This window comes from Eubalaena glacialis, chromosome 4, assembly GCF_028564815.1.
Source record: "Eubalaena glacialis isolate mEubGla1 chromosome 4, mEubGla1.1.hap2.+ XY, whole genome shotgun sequence".
Lineage (NCBI taxonomy): Eukaryota > Metazoa > Chordata > Mammalia > Artiodactyla > Balaenidae > Eubalaena > Eubalaena glacialis.
The window spans coordinates 185,259,429-185,283,177 of NC_083719.1; the positions used below are offsets into that span (position 1 = coordinate 185,259,429).

Genomic DNA, 23,749 nt, shown 5'->3' on the forward strand with positions numbered 1-23,749 from the left:
ATGCTCTCTTGTCCTTATCGACTCGCTATTCTCCCCGCTTTTCAAGCAACCAGATCTGAGTGATGCTTCTAGAACCTTTGGGTGTTGGGGCAGAATCCTAAGGGTCCCCGTTCCCGCTCAGCAACCAACCCCTCCCCCTAGACACACGTACACACTCCTGTGCACACACTGGTCCCACCACACTGGGGGCTGGGAGCTGGGGTCTGGGTGGACGCGACCCCTCCTTCAGCCTGCCATGAACACATGGGCCCCACTTGAGAGAGCACCTGCTTTCGGGGGACGGGGCTTCTCTGCTGGTTAAGTCACTTGCTGGTCCTGCATTCAAGGCCCAAGGGTCAGAGGCCAGGGCCTGGGTTTGTCCCCTGTTGGACACTTAGGAATGGACATGGGACCTTTCTGGTGATGGGATCCCTCAAGCCCCAGTGACACCGGTGACAGAAGCGTCCCTGACTCCTGCGTCCCTTTCAAACACCCTCCTATACACATGCGCACACGCACGCATGCACGTGCGCACACACCATCTCCCTTCTGACGCCCCCCCGCTTGGCCAGCCCCCCAGCCCCGCTCGCCCCAACACCCAGCTGGTTGTCACATACCAAAGACCATTCTCCACACAGGGAATGACACCTCCAGCACAGCTCCTTCGAGCCTTTGACAATTTTCTCTGAAATACCTCAAGATATTTAATGTATAGTTTATGTGATTAAAAAAAAAAATCCTTAGCTAGTTTTTGGAATACGTGACTTGAAGCTTTATACCGTTAAATTATAATTTTTCAGACGATGGTATGTCATTTCTTTTGGTGAGCTCCGTGGGAGATGCGTTGAATGTCAGGGCAGGGGAAGCTGGGTGGTCAGAGGCAAAGGGCCGGGGGAGCGTGAGCGAGAGAGAGAGTCTGGGAGCGCAGGAGGAAGGACCAGTGGCGTTTACAGATTTCTTATTTCAATGAGTCCTTTAGGAAAGAGAGGAGAGAGAGAGCGTTGGATACCTTTCTGTTCTCTGGTGTGTTCTGTTTCTCGTTTTTTGGAGTCATGTCTTATAAGAGTATTTATTATTCTATGTGTTCTGTGTTCAAATGTAATTTAAGAAAAAAAAAGGAAGAAAAATGAAAAAAAAAAGACGCAATGGAATTTGATTTGATGCATGACTAATGTACTTTTTCTTGAAGATAATGTACTAGGTGGAAGGGTGGGGGTGGGGCGGGGCCGCGGGGCTGGAGCCCCGGGGATTCCGTGTCGCATCTTGTGTTTCATGCCCCAGTCGGTGCTGTTCGGTGCTCCTCGGCGCTGCTCTGTGTTAATATCCCCCCTTTCCAAGGATCTGTGTCCAGCCGGCGGTGGGTGGACGGGCCTCAGGTGGAGAAGGAAGGCGGCCAGTGGTGGGGCCTCCAGCTCCTGGCGCCAGAGTCCCTCCGGGTCCTGGTCCTGGAGCACCAGTGGGCGTCACTGCCACCTCAGGCCCCCCCTGCCCAGTCGGTCTCACGTTAGCATGAATTCCCAAGTGTCTTGTTCAGAGGAGACAGACAATCAGCCAATTCGAGTCTTGTCGCCTAGGTTTGTGGGGGACGGGGTGTACCCCAACTTCCCCAGATCTGAAGGGCCCTCTGAGACAACCCCCCAAGGCAGGCACCTGCCCGGGCTCCACCCAGACGCCCCAGCCCCTTCAGGCCTGGCCTTCACCTTTCTGTCTGGCCTGGGAGGTAGGAGGGGCACACCTGTGGATCCCTCCCTCCCAGCCCCCACTGGTACCCAGAGAACAAAGGGGCCCCCAAAAAAATCATGAAAGGGGGCTCTGGGACAGTCTCCCGGACTGTGACTCTTCTGCCACGGGGCCCATGCTCCCACCAGGGGAGAGCCCACTTTCCAGGACAGGCCCCAGGTAAGGTGGGTTTGGGTGGCCAAAGGGGGTCCCTCACACCCTGAAGGACAGAAGGCCCAAGTTTGGAGGGCTGGGCCTGGGGGCGCAGGTTCAACCCACCTGCAATGAGGGTGGGGGCTGTGGGGCGTGTTCCGGGGCCCCTGCACCAGCTGGAACTGGGGCCACTCACATTCTTGGCCCAAAGCAGTTGTAGCCACACCAGCCCATCAGCTCCCTGGGCTCCTCCTGTATCCCTGGCAGGCCCCCCAAGGGCTGGTCTTTGGGGGGATTGTCTCCACCAGGGGTGAGGGGGGCCAAGAGGCCACGTGGCTCTGAGTGTGTAATCACAACTGGACACTAGGGCTGCTTTCAGGGGACACACGATTTGGGTCATCCAAAGTCCTCCCCCGAACCCCCAGGGCTAGAGGGAACGGAGGCCCCCTCCACCCTACCCTCAGGCGACAGGCTTAAAAGTTTAAAAAAATATATCGTCATCGTTGTGAACCATTGCTGTGCTGGATTTGTTGTTTTGTTTCCCTCCAATAAATTATTTTCTAGTCACTCACCTGGGCTTGTGCCTTTGCTGAATGGGGGGGAGGGGCTGGTGCAGGAGGGGGAGGCATGGGGCTCACCCTCCATGAAGGAGGAAGGGGACGAGGGAAAGTGGAAGTGGGCCTCTCCCAGCCCACCCCTCTCCGCTCTGAACTCAGCCCTCCCTGAGCCCCCGCCCCCACAGGGCTCCACCCTCCATGGGGCCTTTGGGCCACCTGAGCCTCAGGATCTTGCTGGGCTCTGCTTCTGAGGTGTCACTGACAACTGCCTTCTGGAGCCTAAAGTGTAAGGTGGTTTGTTTGAGAAGAAACCAGGGCAACCCGGTGGAGGAAAAGGCTGGGTGGTGTCAGGACTGGACCTTATAAACTGCCCTGAGACAGGCCAGCAGGCTACAGGCAGGAAGCCAGGGCTGGTAAGCAGAGTCTGCTCAGCACCTTTCTCCCTTCTGAGAGCAATAAAGCTTTTATCCACATTATCTACCCCAGGGTAAAGAAAAAACCCCAAAGAAACCCAGCTTTCCCTGCAAATCCCCCATCAGGCCACTAGAGGTCAGTGTTTTGATTTTTAAAACCAGAAAAGAACTATTCCGTGGGACATCACAAAAAGAAGTATAGGAAGAGAGAGCCTCAAGGAGACCTGGGGTCAGACAGACCGTGGTTTATTAGAGAAAGAAGAGCAGGTGGAGCCCCTGTCTTTGGGGGAAGGCCTCGTGATGCCAGGTGACACTTACTAAGCCTGGGCAGTCACTGCTGTTCCTCAGGCGAGGGCGGCAGCTCTGCCAGATCAGGTGGAGTTTGACCCTCGCTGGGCCCTGGCAGCCACTCTATGGGTGACGGCTGCCTCTCCAGTGGTGAGGGCTCCACCTCCATCGGCTGCTCGCTGGTGGATGATCCTCTCGCAGTTGGTGGCGGAGTTTCCATCAGAGCAGTGAGGTTCGAGTTGGAAACTGGCACCATCCCCTCCTTGGGGGGCCCGGGCTCCTTTTGCCAGGTGTATGGCCAGTTCTTCCAGGACAGTTTCCGGATCTTCCAGAGGGATGTCTTCTCCTGCAAGTGTGCTGACTGGCTCTTCAAAGACAGCTGGCTTGAAGGCAGCATCTGGCTCTCAGAAGATGTCATCTGGCTCTCCTCCACTGATAGTGGTGTCTCCTTGGTTGGTGGCAGACTCTCGGGAGTATATGGCCACGGCTCATATGACAGTGACCTCTCCTGCCTCTTCGGCAGCTTCTCCTGGAGAGACCCAGACAGCCGGTTTTTGGTGAGAGAGTGCTGGCTCTCCTGATAAGGAGAGGACTGCCCATCCACAGGCAAGGACGAGCTCACCTCAGAGGCAGGCTGCACATCCTCGGAGGACACCTTCCCCTGGTGCTGGCGCCTGTTCCTCCCCAGGAACGACATCTTCCTGGCGTACCAGGAGGACTCCTCCATGCTCGAGGGCAGTTCATCAGGTGGCCTCGTGTGATCAACCAGCATGTCGCTGTTGACCCCTGGTGACCTCCGCAGAATTGTGCCCTGCGTGATGAGGTCCGCATAGCCCTCCCGGTGGGAGAAGGCATAGCTGGAGCGCCGGGTCCGTGCCTCCCGGGGGACATGGGGTATGGGCTCCACGGTGATGATCTCCTCACTTGTGGTCTTCTCCTCCTCCTCCTACAGAGCAAAGGGGAAAGCAGGAGTCATCAGGCTCCCAAGCCATGTTCACTGCTTTCGGGTCACCTGCCCCTCCAGTGGGGGCCAATCAGAGCCCTTGGCCACCATTGATTGGCCAGGCTCTTTCCTACCCAAGTTGACCCAACTGGAGTCCTCCATGGGACCTGACTTTTTCTTTTTCTTTGGCCACACCGCGCAGCATGTGGGATCCTAGTTCCCCAACTAGGGATCGAACCCGTGCCCCTTGCCATGGAAGTGCAGAGTTCTAACCACTGGACCCCCAGGGAAGTCCCATGGGACCTGACTTTGGACCAGCCAATCAGATTCCTTCCCTAGGACCTGACTTTGGATCAGCCAATCAGAGTCTGGGGCAGCCCTATGTCCAGCCTGTGTGGCTGAAGGTGGCAGGATTGTGGCCATGTCCTAGTCCACCATTCCAGTCAATTCTGGGGCCCAGCCCAGCTGAGACCCATCCTTCTAGATTCTGATTCCACGAGCCAGTGAGTCCTCTCCCCCACCATTTTTCATTGTGGTAAAATACACATAACATAAAATGTACCATTTCAACCATTTTTAAGTGCACAGCTCAGTGGCATTAAGTCCATTCACATTGTTGTGCAACCATCCCCACCATCATCTCCAGAACCTTCTCATCTTCCCAAACTGAAGCTCTGTCCCCAAGAAACACTGACTCCCCACCCCTCCCCCAGCCCCTGGCCCCCACCATCTACTTCCGGTCTCTATGGATGTGACTCCTCTGGGGACCTCCTGTGAGTGGGATCAGACAGTATTTGTCCTTTTGTGTCTGGTTTATATCACTGAGCATCATGTCCTCAAGGTTCATCCACATCGTAGTAGGTGTCAGAAACTCCATCCTTTTTAAGACTAGTATTCTTCTGTATGTCTATATCACATTTTGTTTATCCATCATCTGCCGACGAACACTGGGGTTACTCCTAAGTCCCCCTTTCGCCTGCCCCATTTCCAAGGCACTCCTGTCACCTCGACCTCCAAGCCCTAGTTACTTCCTGGCGGAAGTCTGACGGCACCAGCACTGGCCTTTTGTGTGCTTCCACTGCCTCCACCCCAGGAAGTGCGGTCTCCCCTCTGGGGCCCTGAGGCCTGTCCTTTGGCCCCCCTGGGGGCACTAGGCGTGTGTCTGGTCTCCATCCTTGTACCCCCAGCTCTGCGTCTCTGTCGAGTCCCCGGCTCCCAGCTCAGGCTCCAGCTGCTGGGGTCCCACATATGCGGTGGGTACCCCCGCCCCTCACCTTGGGCCCTGGCTTCTGGAGGGCTTGGTAAATGATGCGGAAGGCCAGCACGGGCAGGGTGTTCAGTGACACGTTCAGCAGGATCACCAGCAGGATGGGGGGCTGGGACAGCACGTTGAGGTCAGCGTCTGGTGACAGGGCAGGGTCATGAATGGCCTGGGGTGTAGCCTCCCCAGGGCCTGCTTGGTGCCCCTCACCCCCCAACACCCCATCTCCTTCCCCTCCCTTTACCCCAGGGATGCCTTTGTGAAAATTCCCAAAAGACACCGACATCCCCTGTGCACACACACCCCCACCTGTATGGCCAAGGAGACCGAGGGGTCCCCCCCACTGCCCCGTCCCTGCTGGGGGCTCACACAGAAATGGGAAGGTCTTGGGGGAGATTTTGAAGAGCCAGATGCTCTGGGTGAGCCAGGTCATGACCGCGTGGAAGCCGAGGCTGAAGAAAATGGCCAGCACAGACAGGACGGTCCAGTACTTGGTGATGAGGATGATCTGAACAGGGAGGGGGCGTTAAGGCAGGGGGGCCAGGAACCCCGGGGTGGCTCTCCATGGGGAGGGTGGCGGCCCAGCCCCTGGGGCCTGTGAAGGGGCAGGTCACTGAGCGGGGAGACCTCAGTGCCTGTCTGAAGTCCCCGGGGGTGGGGTGGGCAGGCGGCCATGCCTACCTCCATGGTGATGGACAGCAGTCCCGAAAGGGCCACGATCACCGCAAAAGACTGGTAGTCACTGAAGCTGACAGGCCCAGCTGAGTCACGGCTGATCCACAGGGTCATGAAGAAGTTGACCAGGGACGTGGCCGTGCCGTGGGCGATGGCTTGGAGAAAGACCCAGTAGTTGAAGAGCTCGTCCTTCTGGCCCGCCTTATACAGCTCGGGCGACTCCAGGCTCCGCTCGGCGCTCACGTCCTGTTGAGTTTGCAGTGGGGAAGCCGGCTCTCTAGGGACCGGGTGGGGACGTCCCCCACCCCACCCCAGTCCCCCAGGAGGAGAAGGTGGGGCAGAGACAGGAGCGTCTACAGGGAAGCAGGAGGCAAGACATGCAGCTGCTCACCTGCTCGAAGAGCCCAACGTAGAGAACCGGCAGGGTGGTGTATAGCAGGTTGAAGAGCGCCAGGAACCAGCCTTCATACAGAGGCTGGGTGTGGGGTGGGGGAGAGGGGGAGAGGGGAGGGAGAATGAGGTGAGCCTTCAGAGCCAAATGGCCAGAAACAGAAGCCAGCCTTTACCTGAGGAAACCCACCCAAGCTAGGTCGGCACCTGGAGAGGATTCCAGGTGACTTCGAAAGTCAAGTTGCAAGCAAGATCAGGGCCACATTAAGTGATAAAGACTGAAAGATAAAAGGCAGAGAGGGGCTTCCCTGGTGGCGCAGTGGTTAAGAATCTGCCTGCCAGTGCAGGGGACACGGGTGCGAGCCCTGGTCTAGGAAGATCCCACATGCCGCGGAGCAACTAAGCCCGTGAGCCACAACTACTGAGCCTGCGCGTCTGGAGCCTGTGCTCCGCAACGGGAGAGGCCGCGACAGTGAGAGGCCCGCGCACCGCGATGAAGAGTGGCCCCCACTCGCCGCAACTGGAGAAAGCCCTCGCACAGAAACGAAGACCCAACACAGCCAAAATTAAATAAGTAAATAAATTTATTAAAAAAAAAAAAGGCAGAGAGAAAAAGCATGGTCTAATTCTTTTAAAGCAGCAACTTTGAGCCTGTTCTAAGTGGATGACTTCAATAAAAAGCTACAGGAGGGAAAACGGCTAGAGAGTGTGTTTTTAGATCATTTTCGATTTAGGAAGTCACTGATGGGTAGGAGAGTTGGAAGAGACCTCACAGACAAATAGCCCAACTCCCTTCCCGAATGCATGAATCCAGACTAGTTAAAAGAATATCAGTTTCACCACTTTATATGCATTCTGGGATTGAGCAAATAAGTAATGATCAAACTTTTTACCAGAATCAAGTTTCTCACCATTGGAGATAAGAGTCACAAAGCAGTAAAAGGAAAAGGCTAAGCTGAGCCTTGTTCTGTGGGTCAGGAATCAGAGGTATCGGTGTGAACTCACATACACAAAAATAGATAGATGGATAGGTGTAGATAGAGATATAGATTTGCATCTAAACATGGGTTAATATGTGTGCATTTCCTAGCTCTGTCTACTGAGAGGATAATGGCATCCCAGTAGCAATGACCACACTAAGCACTAGGATCTTGGTGTCTAACTACCATTCTCTGGTGAAGAGAACCAGGGCTCCATATGGGAATGGCTCATTCCAGGGTTGGGGCACAGAAAAGACAAAATGGGCCTGGAACCGCTTGTAGCACCAGGAAGTGAGGATGTACTTGGAGAAGAGCAGGCACATGGCAAAGGGGCAAATCGGGGACAACTTGAGCAACAAAGCATAGAATAAAATAAACACCCATGAGTCCACACTGATGGGAATAAATAATTGAATAAATAAATAGGGGAGGAAGAACAGTTCTTCCCATGGAAGAATTCCAATTAACAAATACAGAAAGACTGGACACTGTCCCCTCTAAGATCAGGAACAAGACAAAGGTGCCTGCTTTCACCATGGCAATTCAACATTGCACTGGAAGTCCTAGCCAGAGCAATTAGTCAGGAAAAAGAAATAAAAAGTATCCAAATTGGAAAGGGAGAGATAAAACTATCTCTATTTGCAGAGGACAGGATCTATATGCAGAAAATCCCAAAGGATTCACAGGAAAGCTACTAGAGCCAATAAACAAATTCAACAAAGTGGAAGGGCACACAGATCAACACACACAAAAAACTGTTTCTATACACCAGCAATAAGCAATCTCAAAAGTGAATTAAGGAAACAATTCCATTTATAGCAGCATCTAAAAGAAGAAAATATCTAGAAATAAAAAGTAAAACAAAAATATATATATTTATGAGGGGTGCTGCTGTAAAGCTCTCTCTCAAATGCCTGGGCATTAGTGATGGGAAGCTCATTCCCTCTCACGGTAGTCTATCTTCAGACAATTTCCTTACACACAGAGGACATCACTGTCCTACAACTCCTGTAACGCTCTGGAGAGCACAGCTAGTATTCACCATGATACTGTCAAGAGTCTTGAAGTTAGGGACCCAGCCCCCATAGTCTTATCTTCTCTCAAGTTCAAGCTCTCGTTCTCTCCCCTTGAAGGATGTATATTTGGAGCACCTGTCCTGCCCTTGCTCCAAAGCTCAAATTTGCCAAATATCCCTGAAAATGCTTGGCACTGAGCTGGGCATGGAACCATCCCTTCCCTTCATCTGGAATCTACACCTCTATGAATGCAGCCAAATAAAAGTCTGTGTTGCTCTGTGACTTCAGGCAAGTTCTGCCCCGTGAGGACCCCAGAGTGTGAGCCTGCCTGCTGCCTTCCTGGAGGCTATGGGAAGGACACGGCAATCCCAGAGCCGCCCCACCCCCCCACCCCCCCCCGCCCCAAGAGGGGAGTTCCCTCCAGCGCACCTGGGCAGTGAAGCCGCTGTAGAAAGCGAACCAGATCTGGACCATCATGCTGGCCAGCGTCTTGTAGATAAAGTAGCGCAGGAACTTGCAGACGCGCATGTAGGACCAACGGCCATGCACCAGCAGCAGCCGCCGCAGGAAGCAGAACTGGGCCAGCACGTAGTCGCTGTTCTGCACCGCCTGCATGCCCTCCTGACCCGCCAGCCCCACGCCAATGTCCGCAGCTGCAGGGGCACACGCAGCCTGTCGGCCCCGGGCCCCTCAGCTACCACCCCCAACTGCTGCCAGCCGCCGGCCTCCCCCCGCGCTGCTGCCCGCCACTCACTCTTGATCATGCTGACGTCATTGGCCCCGTCCCCGATGGCCAGGGTCACCACGTCCTGGTATTTCTTGACCAGTGCCACGATCAAGGCCTTCTGCTTGGGCGTCACCCGGCAGCAGATGACCGCTTGGCACCGGGAGGCCAGCTCCACGAAGGCCCGCTCCCGTCGCACCTCGGCGCTCTCAAGGGCTTTGTAGCCCTTGTCCTGCGGTGCCAGCCCCGTGTTCCGCAGCTGGATCCCAAGGACCCGCCACATCAGGGACAGGCGCCTGGCCTGCAGGAAGTCCGCCCTCTCCTCTCTGGGCTCCTGCCAGGGCTCCTCCTCATCCAAGCTCACGTTCTGGACCAGGGCCCGGGGCTCCTTGCGCAGGGAGAGCAGCAGCTGGTCCTGGCCCGCGGGGGACAGGGGGCGCGTCACTCAGCTGCACCCCTCCCCTCCAGGAACGCCCCGACTGGGCCCTCCTCCCGGCTGGACCTGACTGCGTCCTTCCCTTGCTCTCGCCCTGCTGAGAACCATCTCTCGGTGTGACACTTCAGGCCCTTCGCCTTGGCTGGTCCAACACCACATCTGGGGGCCTTTTGGTGGAGGCCGTCCCCAGCCCCAGACCGCAGCTCCTCCCAGCCCCCTCCCAGGTACCAGGGCCCCGCTGCCCGCCCTGGGCTGACACTGACCAGGAACTCCCCGTTAATGACCAAGGCCATTTTGACCTGCAGGGGGAGCTGTTTCTTCAGGTGGCCCTTCTTCCCACCCTGCAGGCTATTGTTGCTCTCCCAGTAGACCTCCAGGATCCGCCTGCAGGGGTCCAGCAGGGGCTCAGCCACACCAGCCACACAGGCTTCCTTCTACCCACTCCCCAGCTGTGCCTTGGTTTCCCCCTCTGGGAGCCCCCCACCAGGCAGAGGCTGAGGGCATTCTGCAGACCCCAGAGCCATGCCTGGGCCATGGGTGCCCTGCCCCCACCCTGACCCCCCCAACACAGGCTCATCCACCCATCCACCCAACCCCCACTTCTTACACAATCTCCTTCTCCTCCAGAATGATCGTGTTCTCCGAGAGCAGCTGGCAGGCAAAGCCGATGTTCACCGCTGTCTCTGCAAACCAGCCCAGCTCAGCCCCTCCACGGCCCCCTGCCTGGGGGCCACGCCCACTCTGCACATCACAGCAGCATGCCCCTCCCCCTGGCCACAGCAATTGGTTTGGAGAAGGGCATGTGACCAGGCCAGCCAATGAGAGTCAGCCCTGAGACTTTGGTTGCAGCTCTGAGCAGAGGGGCCTCCATTCCACTCGCCTGGCTGGAGCTGGGCTGCCGGTGGGAGGTGGGTCTGGGGCCAGGGCCAAGGGATCGTTAGACATATCATGTTTAGGGCCTCAGGGCACTTCTAGGAACCCACAAAAATGAATTAATTTGTTTAAAAAAAATAAAGAAGTGGGAAAAAAATGAATATAAAAATCCAGGCTGGATATTTGTCTTTACACCAGCACAGCTGTTAAACGTCATTCTAAATATTTTGTGTGTACGTGCCTCCTGCCCACAGAAGTTCTAATGCAGCCCTGCGGGCACCCATGCCCAGTGGGGCCCCAGAGAAGCCTCAGCGGGGTGGAGTCAGAGCTCCACGGCCACAGGACCTGAGGCTCCATTCCAGCTTGGCTCCTGGGTGGCTGGGCAACCTCGGCAGGTGCCCATGCTCTCTGAGCCCCGCTGGGCCATCTGTGAGGCAGGGGTAATGAGGGTCCCACCTCATGGCGCTGCCAGGGGGCCAAACCCCAAGGAGACGCTCAGCATGGCACCGGCCCACCCGAGGGAGGCGCCCAGGGGACCCCAGTCCATTGTTCCCGGTCCTCCCTTCCCAGGGACAAGGTGGAGGGCAATGCTGAACTCAGACAAGAGGGATGGGCCAACAGTGGTGCCTGGGCAGGGGTGAGCTCTCCCCGCGCCTCCCTTCTCCCCATGTTGGGGGTGGCCGTCCTGGGACCCACCTTGCTTGTCCCCTGTGAGAACCCACACTTTGATGTTCCCCTGCTTGAGGCACTTGATGGTGTCGAGGACACCGTCCTGGAGCCTGTCCTCGATGGCTGTGGCTCCCAGCAGCTGGGGGTGGGCGTGGGGACAGACTGAGCAGGGACCCAGCTCCCTGGTGGGGCTGAGGGGCTGGAGCTGGGATGCGGGCGCCCCTCCCCCTGAGCTCCACCCACCTGGAGGTTCTGCTCCATCTCCTCGTACACCTGGTGCAGGGCGTGGGCACGGTTCTGCAGCAGGATGCTGGCTTCCTGGTGCCGCTGGCGCCACTCTTCGTACGTGTCTTCGTCCACCTCCTTGCAGGCCACGCACAGTGTCCGCAGGGTCTGCTCGGCGAAGGACTGGGCCCCGGGTGGGCAGGCGGCGCTGCCACCCCCGCCAACCCCTGCCCCCTCACCCGGGCACCCCTCCAGCCCTCTCCCTCTGCCTGGGGTCACCCAACCTACCCGCCACCCACAGTCTGTCTTCCCGGGCAGGGGGAGCTGGGACCATGTGCCGCCCTTGCTCCACACCCACTCTGTCTCAGCCCGCACCCCACCCCCCCACCCCCCCACAGATGCCCAGCTCTGTTTTGCCCCCAGACCTCGCACCTGCCATTCCCCCTGCTTTGTGAGGCAAATTCTAACTATTCTGCAAGACACTCGGTGCAGCCCTGCCAGAACCCTCTGCCGTCAGGGCTCCCCCAGCCCCCGACCCCTCCCTCTGCCTCATTTTTCAAGGAGCTGAGGCCTCTGGGGTGGGTGGAACCGGAAGGATCCTGGGGACTCTGCCTCTAGACCCCAGGGAAGACCCAGAGCTCGCTCGTCCCAGGGGGTCCCATCGTGGCTCCTTCCTTCCCTCCTACGCCCCAACCCTCCCCCAGGCTTTTTGCTTGTTGCCCCGGGTCTTGCTTCTGTTCCTGACTGGAGGTGGGCTTGAGCGGCCGAGCTTGGACAGGTCAGGAGCTCCAGACAGGCCTGTGCTCCTCTCGTGTCTCAGTTTCCCCATCCACTCCATAGGCGGTTAAGCCAAGCCGTCTTGCCGAGCTCCTGGGCTCTGCGTCATGGTTCTGACTGCACTTCCTCAGTTCTGGGTCACAAACCAGATGCCTGCTCCCCACCCCCCCGCCCGGCAGAGGTAGAACAGGGCAGTCTGGGAGGCCCCCATGTGGAGGGACACAGGACATTTCTTTGCACAAACAGCCCCGCTGGCCCCTGTGCTGGGTGAGGCTGGGGACCTGCAGGGTCAGGGCTGGGCCAGCACGACAGTACAGCCCCATGTCAGGGTCGGGGCGGGAAAAGCTCCCTGGAGGTGGGGACCTATGGCTGAACCTTGAGGACCAAAGGATGCTAACTGAGCACCAGAGTGGAGGAAGGCATTCCTAGCAGAGGGAATAGCATGTGCAAAGGTCCTGAGGCAACACCTGAGCATGGAGGAAACTGCAAGCCAGAAACTGGGGTTCCGGGGAACCCCTCGAGGGCAAGGAGGGACCAGGCTAGACAGGACAGCAGAACACAGAAAGACACAGCCTGGAAAGTTGGGCCAAGGCGTTTGGGCTTCACCCACGAAGACAAAAGTTTTGGGGCAGAGAGGGCTGAGCGTGTCCTGGAACCTAGGCCTGGCTGGGGTAGGGGGGTAGCAACCAGAGCAGAAGCCCAACCACAGGGTGTCCTTGCGTGACTGAGAAAAAGATGTTCCCTTTGGGCAGGTGCAGCTTGGAGTTTGGCTCCCTCTCCAGCCTGTGTGTGTGTGTGTGAATGTGTGTGTGTATGTGTGTGTGTGTGTGTGTGTGTTGGGCAGAACAGTGCACAACCTGATCAACTGTACATGGCTGCCCTGGGTACCTGAGGCCATTTCTCTGCACACTCTCCTCTCCTGCCCTTCTCCTCCTGTCCCTGTGCCCTTGATCCTGCCCCTCCACCCTCCCTTCCCACAGGGACTCACGGCCAAGGCCTCCTCTGTGGTACACTCCATCAGGCCTTTCTTCTGCAGGCGCTCATAGATGACCGTGTCAGCCCCTTTGGTGTAGAGGTAGATGGAGCCCTCGGGGTTGCGGACTGTGGAGGAAGAGCCCTGGCTGCCCACACACGCTCCCCTCCCCGCCTCCCCCCACCCCACCTGGAGCCACGGGGGCTCACCCAGCACCGACATCCGCTTGCGCACGCTGTTGAAGTCCATCATGGCCAGGACCTGGTACACCCGCTCCTCTCCCAGCTCCATCACAGTGATGCTGTCCTGCGTGCGCGCCAGGAACACGTAGCCGAAATTCCGGGCCGCCGTGACCAGCGCCTCCTCGTCTGGGGAAGCTGCCTGGTACAACAGCTGGTCTGGCCCGGGAGCGGGGTGGGGTGGAGGAGGGGGAGGGGGCTGAGAGCCTGCCCTCCATCAGGGACCCACCACCCACCCATCTGCGCGGCCTTAGCACAGGGAGGAAATGGACATAGGAGGTGCCCGTCAGGTATTTGCGGGATGACGGTCTCCTGCGCCGGCACAACCTCTAAGCTTGGCTCCCAATGTCCATGACCTCCTCCTCCCCGCGCGATGACAGGCCCGGACACCCTCTGCGGAGAAGGTTGGGGCTCGGGCCAGGGGCCTGCGCACCCTCTAACCCGGCTGAGAGGGCCCCGGGAGTGGGCGGGAGAGCGTGTCAGGAGGCCAGCGCGGAGGCAGCCCGGGGGCAGGCTCACTGTTCTTCTCCTGCAGCATCACCGTGTGGCAGATGGCCAGCACGCGCCAGAACTCGCGCACCCTCCGGTCCTGGTTGGCCCGCACAGCCTGCAGGAGCTCCGCGTTGCGGAAGCGCAGCTTCCCGTCGGCAAACTTGTTCCAGAGGTAGGGGTCCTCCTGGCGGGCGGTGGGGGGACAGGCCAGCCCTGGGTGGGTCCCTGTCCGTGCCCCCACCATCCGGGGCTCCAGGGCGGCCGGGCTCACCTTGAGTAGGGTGTCCTCTTCCTCTGAGCCTGGGGAAAGACCCTGCTTCAGGCCTCAGCTCCCGGGCCCTGCGTGGGGTCCCACAGCGCCCCCTCCCCGGTCCGGGCTTCCTGGGGACGCCAGATGCAGCTGGACCAGCCAGGCCTGCGTTCTGGACCCAACGCCCCAAGCAGCCAAAGGCCCCAGCCTCAGCTTCTGCCCGGAGGAGGCAAAGGATGCAGCCCCGTGTCCCAGGAGCCCTGGGAGGGCGTCCCAGAGTGGGGCTCAGCCCTGTGGAACATGTTTTGGTTTGACTTCCTCATGGTGTCTTTTTTTTTCTTTTTTTTTTCCTCCCCTGCCATGCTGTGCAGCATGCGGGATCTTAGTTCCCTGACCAGGGATCGAACCTGTGCCCCCTGCAGTGGAAGTGCAGAGTCTTAACCACTGGACCACCAGGGATGTCCCTGGTGTCCTTTTAAAATTTGGACTTGGCTACCTGCTTTGAAAAATCGGGTGATTTCACATGAAAACCCGGGTCTGTAGCACTTCTAGAAACATCAAAGGACCCAGCCTGGGGTTGGTGCCGCTCAACACAGGCCCCAGTGCCCCCCATCACCCCGAGAGCCTGGCTGAGGGTCAGGTGGCATCTACCCGAGAGCGTGGGCCCAGGTCTATTTGTCATGCTGGCGACTGCCCAGTGGGGTCCTCTGTGGGCTCCCAGTCTACACCATGTCCTCTAGTTATAAACTAGACTCCCTCTGCACCAGTTTCTGTGTGGCCTGCGAAACTAAGAATGTTCTTCGCATTTCTAGATAGTTGGGAGAAAATTGAAAGAGGAATATTATCTTGTCTGACACGTGGAAATGCTATGAAATTTAAAATTCGTCGTCCCTGCGAGAGGCGGCTGCTTTCCCAGGAGAGAGAGGGGGCTGTCCCAGCGGCCAAAGATACTGACTTGTCGTGGGTCCTTTACAGGAATAGCTTGCCGACCCCCAAGTGAGAAGAAGCCCTTTGGCAACGGTTCTGGGGCACCAATCTGGGCGGGATGCTGGGTGCGGGCAGCACCCACGGAGGTCTCAGGACAGGGGCGGCCCCGTGTGGTGGGTCCCTGTGGCGGCGGCGGAGGGCTGGTGGGCCGGGGAAGGCGGCCGGGCGGGGCGGGGGCGGGGCCCCACCGTAGGTAACGCCGTTGATGCAGCACTTCTTGAAGGTCATGACGTTCTGTGTGAGCGTTCCCGTCTTGTCGGAGAAGATGTACTCCACCTGGCCCAGCAGGTCGTTGAGGCTGGTGCTTCGCGCTTTGGCGGGCAAGTCCTGGGGCTCGTAGTACATGCGCTCATCCCAGTTGATGAAGATGCTGTTCCCTAGGTGGATGAACTCGGCCCTGCGGACGCAAGCGCACACGCGCGCACGCGGGGTCACCGCCCAGCCCGCGGGCGGCTCACCCTCCCGCCCCTCCCCCCGGCTCAGCAGAGGGCGGGGCGCGGCGGCCCCGGGGCTCACAGGATGAACATGGCCATGGGCACCATGACGCTGAGCAGGACGAGGAAGCCCCAGAAGATGAAGAAGGTCTGGGTGGCCTCGCTGCGCACGTGGTGGGCAGACACGTAGTGATGCTTGGCCTTGAACTCCCTCGCCTTGTACCGGAAGCCCAAGGTCAGGACCGCGGAGATTACCACCATGGACAGAAAGATCTGCGCGGCGGATGGGGGGGGGGGCGTTGGGGCGCAGCGTGAGGGGGCCCGGGCGGCAGCGAGACACCCCGGGGACGCGCACCACGGGGACACGCGCGCGCTCAGTGTGAACGAACAAGCACAGAGAGGGGATGCCCCCCCGCCGGGCTTCGCGGCTGCTATTTTTTAAATTATTATTTCGATAACTTTTAAAAAGGTAAAGTTGGTTAGGCAAAAAATTAAGGATTGTTAAACGTCCGTGGAGGATAGGTGAGCATTTTATTATCTCCTGTGGGTTTGGAAAACGTCAGGATCAAATATTATTTTATAAAAACTTTTTTTTTTTTTTTTTCCCCAAATGGTCATTTTAAGAAAACATTCTCTGGCCCGAAGACCTGTCCGTAGGATCAGGCTGCATATTTGGCAGAGGAGGGAAACTGAGGCCTGGAAGATGACAGCCGGGGCTTCTGTATATGGGGTAGGGCCCTCTCCTTCCCCTGCTCCGTGTCCCCCCACCCAGGGCAGGGGCTCTGGGAAGCTCACCAGGACCACCAGTCTGTTCATCAGATGGTCTATCTTGGTTCCCTTCAGATGGATCTTGCCACAGTTCTTCATGATCTTTGTGTCAAAACCTGCAGGGTTTCCATCCATCCATCCATCTCTCCATGCATCCATCTCTCCATGCATGCATCCATCTGTCCATCCATCCATCCATTTATCCATCCACTCTTCCATCTACTCATCCATCCACCCGTCCTACATCCCTCTTGGGTGGAGGTTGGGTCATCCCCCCACCCAACCATCCACCTGCCCAGCCACCCATCCTTCCGTCTACTACAAGCACCCCATTTTTCCCAGTCAAAAAAAAGGTGCCGGCTCAACTTGTCCATTTCCACAGTTTCAGAACTGAGCGTGCAGAGAAACCACGCCAGGAGCCCCTCATCACACAGCAGCAGACATGCAGCGGCCATGTGACTTCTTGCCACTGACTTCAGGGTTCTCACCCACCCACCCCTGACCTGGACGGCGCATGCCCCAGGGTCCCTGGAGTGGCTGTACCGGTGTAGATGACCAGTCCATAGCAGGTGTCCGTGTTCCGGATCTTGCAGCCACGCAGGAGGATGTTGCCGCTATCCAGGGGGTATTTCTTGCCCTTCCACTCCAGGCACCCCACAAAGTGGTGCATCCGGCTGTTGGGTTCCTCACACACCACTTTGCCTGGGGGCGAGCCAGCGGTCAGGGAGTCTTGGGCATAGCTGGGCTCAGCCACCCCTCTCCAATGTGGGGTCGGGGGTGGGACTCAGGGAATGTTCCTGTCATCCTCCGGCCGGGGCCACCCTCACAGGCCCTGCCCTGCCCCAAACCTGACCCGCTGACACCTCCACCCCCACCACCCGGCCTCCTCCTGGATGCTCCAAAGCTGGCTATTCCCGGCCTCAGGACCTTTGTGTGTGCTATCCCCTGTGGTTGCACTCATACCTCCTCAGGGAAGCTCTCCTTGATCCTCCAGCCAGATCAGGTACCTCCCCCCATTAAGCCCCCTCCTCGTGGTTACAATCCTGGGATGTCACCAGATATTAATGTCTGTGAGGTTCCCGAGTGCAGGCGCCAGCCTTGTCTCGGTTGAGCTGGGGACCCCAGGGCCCAGCCCAGCACCTGGCACACAGTAAGTGCTCAATAAATGTGTGAGGAGGGAAGGAAGGAAGGGATGCCCCCATCCAGCACCCTAAACCACAGGGGCCAAATGCAGGGTACAGCGTAGAGTTCCCCAGCAGGCGGTAGGGGAGGGCCTGTCCTCCATCACCCTGAGAAAGTGCTACCACCGGCCTCACTTGCGTTTGACAAAACCCACCCAGGATGCAAAGGCTGGCCCCTGGCAGCATCTGGCGGGGTAGGGGCTGGGACCCCAGAAGGGAGTCAGCTGGGGGCCATGGGGCTGCTCCTGAATGACCCTCACCTGCTCCACCCCTTCCTTCTCAGGGTGCAGAGCCTGAGTTTGTCCTGAACGTAGAAATGAAAGCTGTCTGGGTGGGTGGGGAAGGGCAAAGGACTACGGAGGAGCCACAGGGCAAGCCCACGCCACTCGCCACCCATCTGAACCTCGGTCCCCTTCTCTGGCAAATGGGGCACGCCTTGCAGGAATTCTGGGGCAGCTGGGCCAGGTCGGGCGGGACCCAGAGAGAGCCGTCGGGATGGGAAGGCCTTTCCCCAGATTCATGAGTAGACATGCAACCAGTGTTTGGATGTTGGGAGCAGAGGGGCTGTGGTTGGAGAGAAGGGTTCTGGTCTGCTCCAGAACCAATTAGAGTAACTTGCCTCTGCAACATGACAGGGGAATAATGAAAAAATGACAATCATTTTTAAAAAGTATCCCCTCGCTGGGTCCTGGCAAACAGTAACTGGATCCCTAGTGTGAAACGTCATACTTTCCTGGTGGAAAATAAGAAACTTGGAGGTGGAGGATGGTTCCCTGTTCCCATGGGCCTCTCCCACCATGCAGGTGAATAGCTAGCCAGTGTACACAGGCTGTCTTTTTTTTTTTTTCCTGGCCATGCCACGCAGCTTGCGGGATCTTAGTTCCCCGACCAGGGATTGAACCCGGGCCCGGGCACTGAAAGCGCCAAGTCCTAACCACTGGACCACCAGGGAATTCCCACAGGCTGCCTTTTTGCATAAACAACCGAAAGCGTTTGCTTTGAAGTGTGCTAAAAATAAAATGTATCACTTGATAAAACGCCCAGCACATTTCGTAGTAACAACAGAAAATGCCTCCACTGTTGCATCGATTTAAGGGATTTGATATGGGCCTGGAATAAGCCCGTCTCTTAAAAGCTATCCCAATCCCAATGGTCTGGGCATAAACGAGACAAGGGAAAACGCAGGAGAACTGGCTGTGCCCATCTGGAGGCCAGAAGCCACCCAACACACCCCACTGCACCCCATTACCATCCCCCACCCCAGCAAGTGGGAAACCTGTGCTCCCACCGCTCGGGGGGGCAGACAGGGCCCAGAGCGGGTGGATGGCTCTGCCAGCTCCCACCTTGGAAGGACGCCATCTTCCTTATACTGGTCAGCTCGTGGTGGGTGATCGTCGGGGCCTGCCTGAACTTCAAGTTGGTCTCCCTGGTGACGAGAAGTGGAGCGAGGTGAAAGGTGGGGACCGACAGCGCCCAGGCAAGTCGTCCCCAGCCCCCTTCCAGAGCCCCTCCAGCATTTTCCCCGAGCACCCATTGTGCACCAGCTGCCAAGCACAAGGCTGAGGCCCAGAGAGGGAGAGGGCCTTGCCCAAGGTCACACAGCGCGTTTGCCAACAGGCTGAGGCCAAACCCTAGGCCTTCTTGCTTTGGCACCTGGCACCCAGTGGGGCTTCCAGAAATACTGGTGCATCTTATTGCCCCTGCTGGCTCGCAGGCGCCCCCCCAATCCATGCTCCCAGGGCAAAGGACCACAATATCCAAGTGGGCTGGGAAAGCAGCCCCCAGGCCCTTGAAAGCCCTAGTGATGACCTGGTCTCACCCGTCAATGTCAGCCGTCTCTACGTAGCACAAGCTGCTGGGCTCCGTGCTGGCCAGCAAGACCAAGTCGGCCTGGGGTGGGGAGCGGGGTGGGAGAAGACGGTGTTGCACGGGGCGGGGAGGGGGGAGGAAGACCGGTGGGGGGCGGCCCTGACCCCTGGAGCCCGCCAGCTCACCGGGACGATGCTGTCTTTGTGCAGACAGACCACGTCTCCTACACACAGATTCTTCCACTTTCTCCACAGGAAGCTGCGCGGGTGCAGGCGGCAGGGGTGAAGGCGGGGGGGGGGGGGTCCTCCCAGCCCCCACCCACCTGCCCTGGGGGCTCAGCCTTGACCGCCCCCTCCTCCCAGGTTCCAAGCCCCTTCAGACCTTCCCGCCCTCCCCTTGGGCTGAACGCTCAGCTCCACGAGGGTGAACACTTGGGTCTTCAGCCTCTGCCCCTTCACAGGGCCCACCCCAGGCCTGGTAGACAGCAGGCGCCTAATAAGTGCTGGCCTGGGTTGCCCCCCACCCCTACCCCGCCGTCAGACCCAACCGGGACGTCCGGGAGCATGGAAGGTGCTGGACCATCTTCCGGGCACCCCTCCCTGCGGTGTCCATCCATCCCCCTCTGTGCTGGGGTCCCCCCGCCCGGGGATGGACCCTGCGCCCGGCTGCCGCGGCCTCACCTCTTCCCCATCAGGATCTGGCATGGCCTGTTGTTGATGTTCCTGTCGCTCCTGTGTCGCCCCTGGGCCGACAGGGGCGTAGGTCAGAGCGATGGCGCTGCCCCCCACGCCGCCCAGGTGACCGTACAGACTCAGGTGCCCCACTAGCAAGCCCACACCCCGCTGTGTCCGTCCAGCGACCCTGCCCTCAGGAGGGCGGGGGCAGCGGCAGAAGGAGGGCAGTTTCCTGCCTCTGCCGCCCGCGTCGACACCAAGGTGACCTCATCGGCCCCTGCCCCTCGTGGCCACAAGGCACGATGGACGCTGCAGCCCACCGGCGCTGCCCGGGCCGACCTTCCTCCCGCTGTGCCCAGGAGTCCTGAGGCCCCGCCTGCCCCCGCCCCACTCACAATGTCATCCACCAGGTCTCGGGTGGCCCGGATGGTGAGGAGGCCGACAAGCGGGGCGAACAGAGTGAACCAGGGCAGCGTGGAGATCTCGGGGATGCCCTGACACGGGGGTCGGGGGGGTGGGTCACGCTGGCCCACTGTCCTGGGTGCCCCGGCCCTGCCCCCGCCCACACGCTCAGCAGCCCAACCCGGCATCGTGTGTTCCGACCTCGGTCCCTCTCCCTACCCAGACCTCCTCCCCAGCAATGCCTTCTCGTCTCCCCTCCACGCCCCGCTCCTATGTTCTCTCCTCCAGGAAGCCTTCCCAACCCCGAGCTTGTTCCCTCCTCAGGGCCTTGGCTCTCTCTGGCTCCCCTCCCTGTAACCCTCAGGTCTGAGCTCCGAGTGGCCCCTACACCAGTCTGGGTGGGGGTCCCCGTCCCCATCACTGGTCCCCACCATGTGGTTTAATGACAGTCACCTCCCACACTCCCTGGGCCACCTGAAGACAGGTGTTAGGGCCACTGCTGGGTCCCCAGTACCCACAATAGGACCTGCATACAGTAGGTGCTCAATAAATGTTTATCAGATCAACGGATAAAAGCGGAGTGTCTCATTTCACTCAGAACAGAATGAGAAACTGGGTGCGGTTGGGGTGCTCTGGAAACTGCCCATCCCTCACCCAACTCCACCCATGACCAGCCCGATGCCAGGAAGTGACCTGGCGGGTCCCAAGAACCTGATCCTTCCTCCTGGCCCTCTGGGATCAGCTCAGCCTGCTGGGGCCAAACGGGTCAGGAGGCCTCCTCAGACCTGGAGGGGCCACCCATGCACCCTCGGCATCCAACATATATTGAGCGCCTCCTGTGTGCCAGGCCCTGGGCTGGGCAGTGGGGACCCAGCCATGAGGGTGCTCCCAGTGTGAGGGGGGCCGGACACTGACCCACCAGCCACACAGACAAACACGGGGTGGGACCACCCTGGGTCTACAGAGCCACGTGGGAAGGTGGGAAGGGAGGGCTTCCTGGAGGAGGTGGCTCGAGCAGGTAGAAGGAGTGGAGTGGGCACAGGCGCTGACCCCTGGGGCTACCCCACCCGCCCCACCTGGAGGATGATGATGAGAAGGAAGTAGAGGTTGGACATGCGGTGGAACTGCTCGTACAGGTTCAAGGGCAGGAAGGAGAAGACGTTGTACTTGGCCGTGTGGATGACGTTCCTCTGGGATGAGAGCCGGCAGCCGGCATGGGGGCGCCGCCCAGGAGGGCCCAGGTTCCCACCCAGCCCCACCCGGCCTCCCCCTTCCCTCCGGCCACGACCAGCGCGGGTGCAGACCCAGTGAGCCAAGCTGTGACCCCAGGACTCCCCGCTTGAGACGCAGGCAGGGGGTTTCGGGTAGAGCCCAATGGACACGCTGTACCGTGAAGGTTTCCTAGTAACTTATTTAGGGCGGAGGAGACACGCGAAGCGCCAGCACCGGACCCCACGACTCGGCGAGGGCGGCGCTATGGTCCTCAGGACTAAGTGGACTGACCCAGCGTGCAGAGCTTGGGTGGCAGATCCCAAAGGCCCGCGGGGTGGGGGTGGGGACGGGGGAGGCCTGCGCCGTGGGGGGCTGGGCCTGCCCACCTTGTACTTCTTCCTCTGCCAGCACAGGAAGACCTTCTCCTTGAACTGGTTGTTGTAGGACCGGTTGTTGGCTTGCACCTCCCAGGTGAACTCTGAGGCCCGAGAGGACAAACAGGGGCTAACGACACCCCGGAGGAGGGCTAAGGGGCCCCCCGGAGATCCAGCCGGTAAACAGATGAGAGGGCCCACGCGGGCTCTGCACAACAGTAGGCGCTCGGGGAGCCCAGGTGGATCTGAGCATCCGGCTCCCCTTGAGCCAATCCCTAGGCCCTGGGAGACCCACTCACGCACATTCCTTCTACAGAGGGGTAAACTGAGGCCCAGGGACGGGCGCCGAGGTGTCCGAGGCTCCACTCCCTGCCCAGATAGTTCTGGGCTCACAGGCCCACAAATCCTGAGTCCACCTTTCAGTGATAGGATTTTGAACTCTTTGTAACCCACTGAGAACCCCGCGCTGGGCCTCCCGTCTCCCCACTTCAGTCACTGCACTCTAACGCCCCTTGTAGGGGTCCCCGTGGCACCCCCTCACTCTACTCCCAGCCCTGCACCCGCGCTTGGCCGGACACGCACCTGAGTTCTTCTCCTCAAGGTCTTCTCGATACGCGAGGCTGCCCATGCTGGTGGGGCTGTCGAGGAGAGGGGCCTGAGGTCACACTGGCGGCCGGACAGTGCCCACCACTCCACCTTCTTTGATGTCACTTCCCACGTCCATCTGCTGTCCCCTCCCCAGGCTCTGGAGGTCCAGTCACCAGTTGTGAGTCCTTCCCCGTTACAGCCAGTCACCCGGCCGCTGCTCCCCACCCCCATGGCCCCCCATGGCCCCCCATGGTCGGCCCCCATCACCTCTCCGGGGCCGATCGCACCCACATCCTCCCGGGCCCCCCTGATGCCCCTCCTGCCCCAATCCCCACACGGCACACGATGCCCAGCCTGGTCAGGTGCTCAGTCAATGTTTGTTGACAGACTAAATGGGGCCCCAGGGCTCTCCATCATGTCTCGAAGTGTGTTTGAGGACCAAGGGGCTGAGAGGTCTGAGTGTGGTGTTGGGGCAGGGACCACCAGCCCTCCACAGAGCCCGGAGCCTTCCCACCAGCTAGTTCATGGTCACTCCTAGTCCTTCGATGCCCTTGGCAGCTCCCCAGATGACTCCCACCCCCAGCACTCAGCAGCTCCCTACTCCCCACGCCCTGGCCCCGCTGTTCCCTCTGCCCGGAGCACCATTCCCGCTCGCATGGCCGGAGCCTCCTCACCCTTCGGCTCTCAGCCCCTACTTCTCCTACTGCCCAGCCTTGTTCTGGCGCCTCCTCTGGGCTTCCCCTCTGCCTTCGGGATCCCCCATCCCAGTTCTGATCACCCTCTCTCCCCTGCTTCTTCCCCTGTCTGGGCTGCCTGCTGAAATTGGAACCTCCCAGGGCAGGGACTGCTGGCGTCTGGGTCACTGGTGCCGGGGGTGGGGGGGTGGGGGCGGGGGGGGGCTCCCAGGGGGAGGGCCTGGCTCAGGGCCAGCTCTGATGCTCCTGGGGGCCCGAGCAAGGCCAGTGCCCATTCACCAGATGAGGAAAAGTGAGGCTCAGGGTGAGGCTCATCCCGTGGTGCCAGAGCCGGGATGAGCTCTGGCCCCACCGGAGCCAGAGCCGGGGGAAACCCGGCCGGGGCCAGATGGGGTTAGACGAATGCGGTGGGCCAGAATCCAATCAAAGCGTATCAGGGGGAAGGGACACGCCCTCCTCCCTCGCATTCTCAGCTCACCGGAACGCCCACTACCCCCCGGGAAGCCCTGAGCATTCCCGCAGCGAAGCGGCTCAGGGTTCGACGCCCAGCCCCCTGGGAAATGCACCTGGAGATCCGGGCCCACACGACACCG

At 59.4% G+C, this 23,749-nt stretch overlaps 1 protein-coding gene across 1 annotated transcript; it reads right to left on the reverse strand.

The window, feature by feature from the left end:
- Positions 1–3,152: 3,152 nt before the first annotated feature.
- ATP8B3 (ATPase phospholipid transporting 8B3) lies at positions 3,153–22,519 on the reverse strand (the record flags this gene model as incomplete). Its single annotated transcript, XM_061189075.1, has 27 exons — positions 3,153–3,638; positions 3,732–4,055; positions 5,327–5,454; positions 5,683–5,821; positions 5,995–6,234; positions 6,380–6,463; positions 8,804–9,027; positions 9,129–9,513; positions 9,798–9,918; positions 10,142–10,217; positions 11,104–11,215; positions 11,320–11,484; positions 13,067–13,179; positions 13,261–13,455; positions 13,804–13,995; positions 15,208–15,416; positions 15,536–15,726; positions 16,249–16,364; positions 16,765–16,923; positions 18,746–18,828; positions 19,222–19,292; positions 19,397–19,469; positions 19,892–19,953; positions 20,281–20,379; positions 21,364–21,477; positions 21,886–21,977; positions 22,456–22,519. Coding segments are annotated over 27 exons (4,317 nt in total), but the record flags the coding sequence as incomplete, so codon positions are not given.
- Between the last annotated feature and the right edge of the window lie 1,230 nt (positions 22,520–23,749).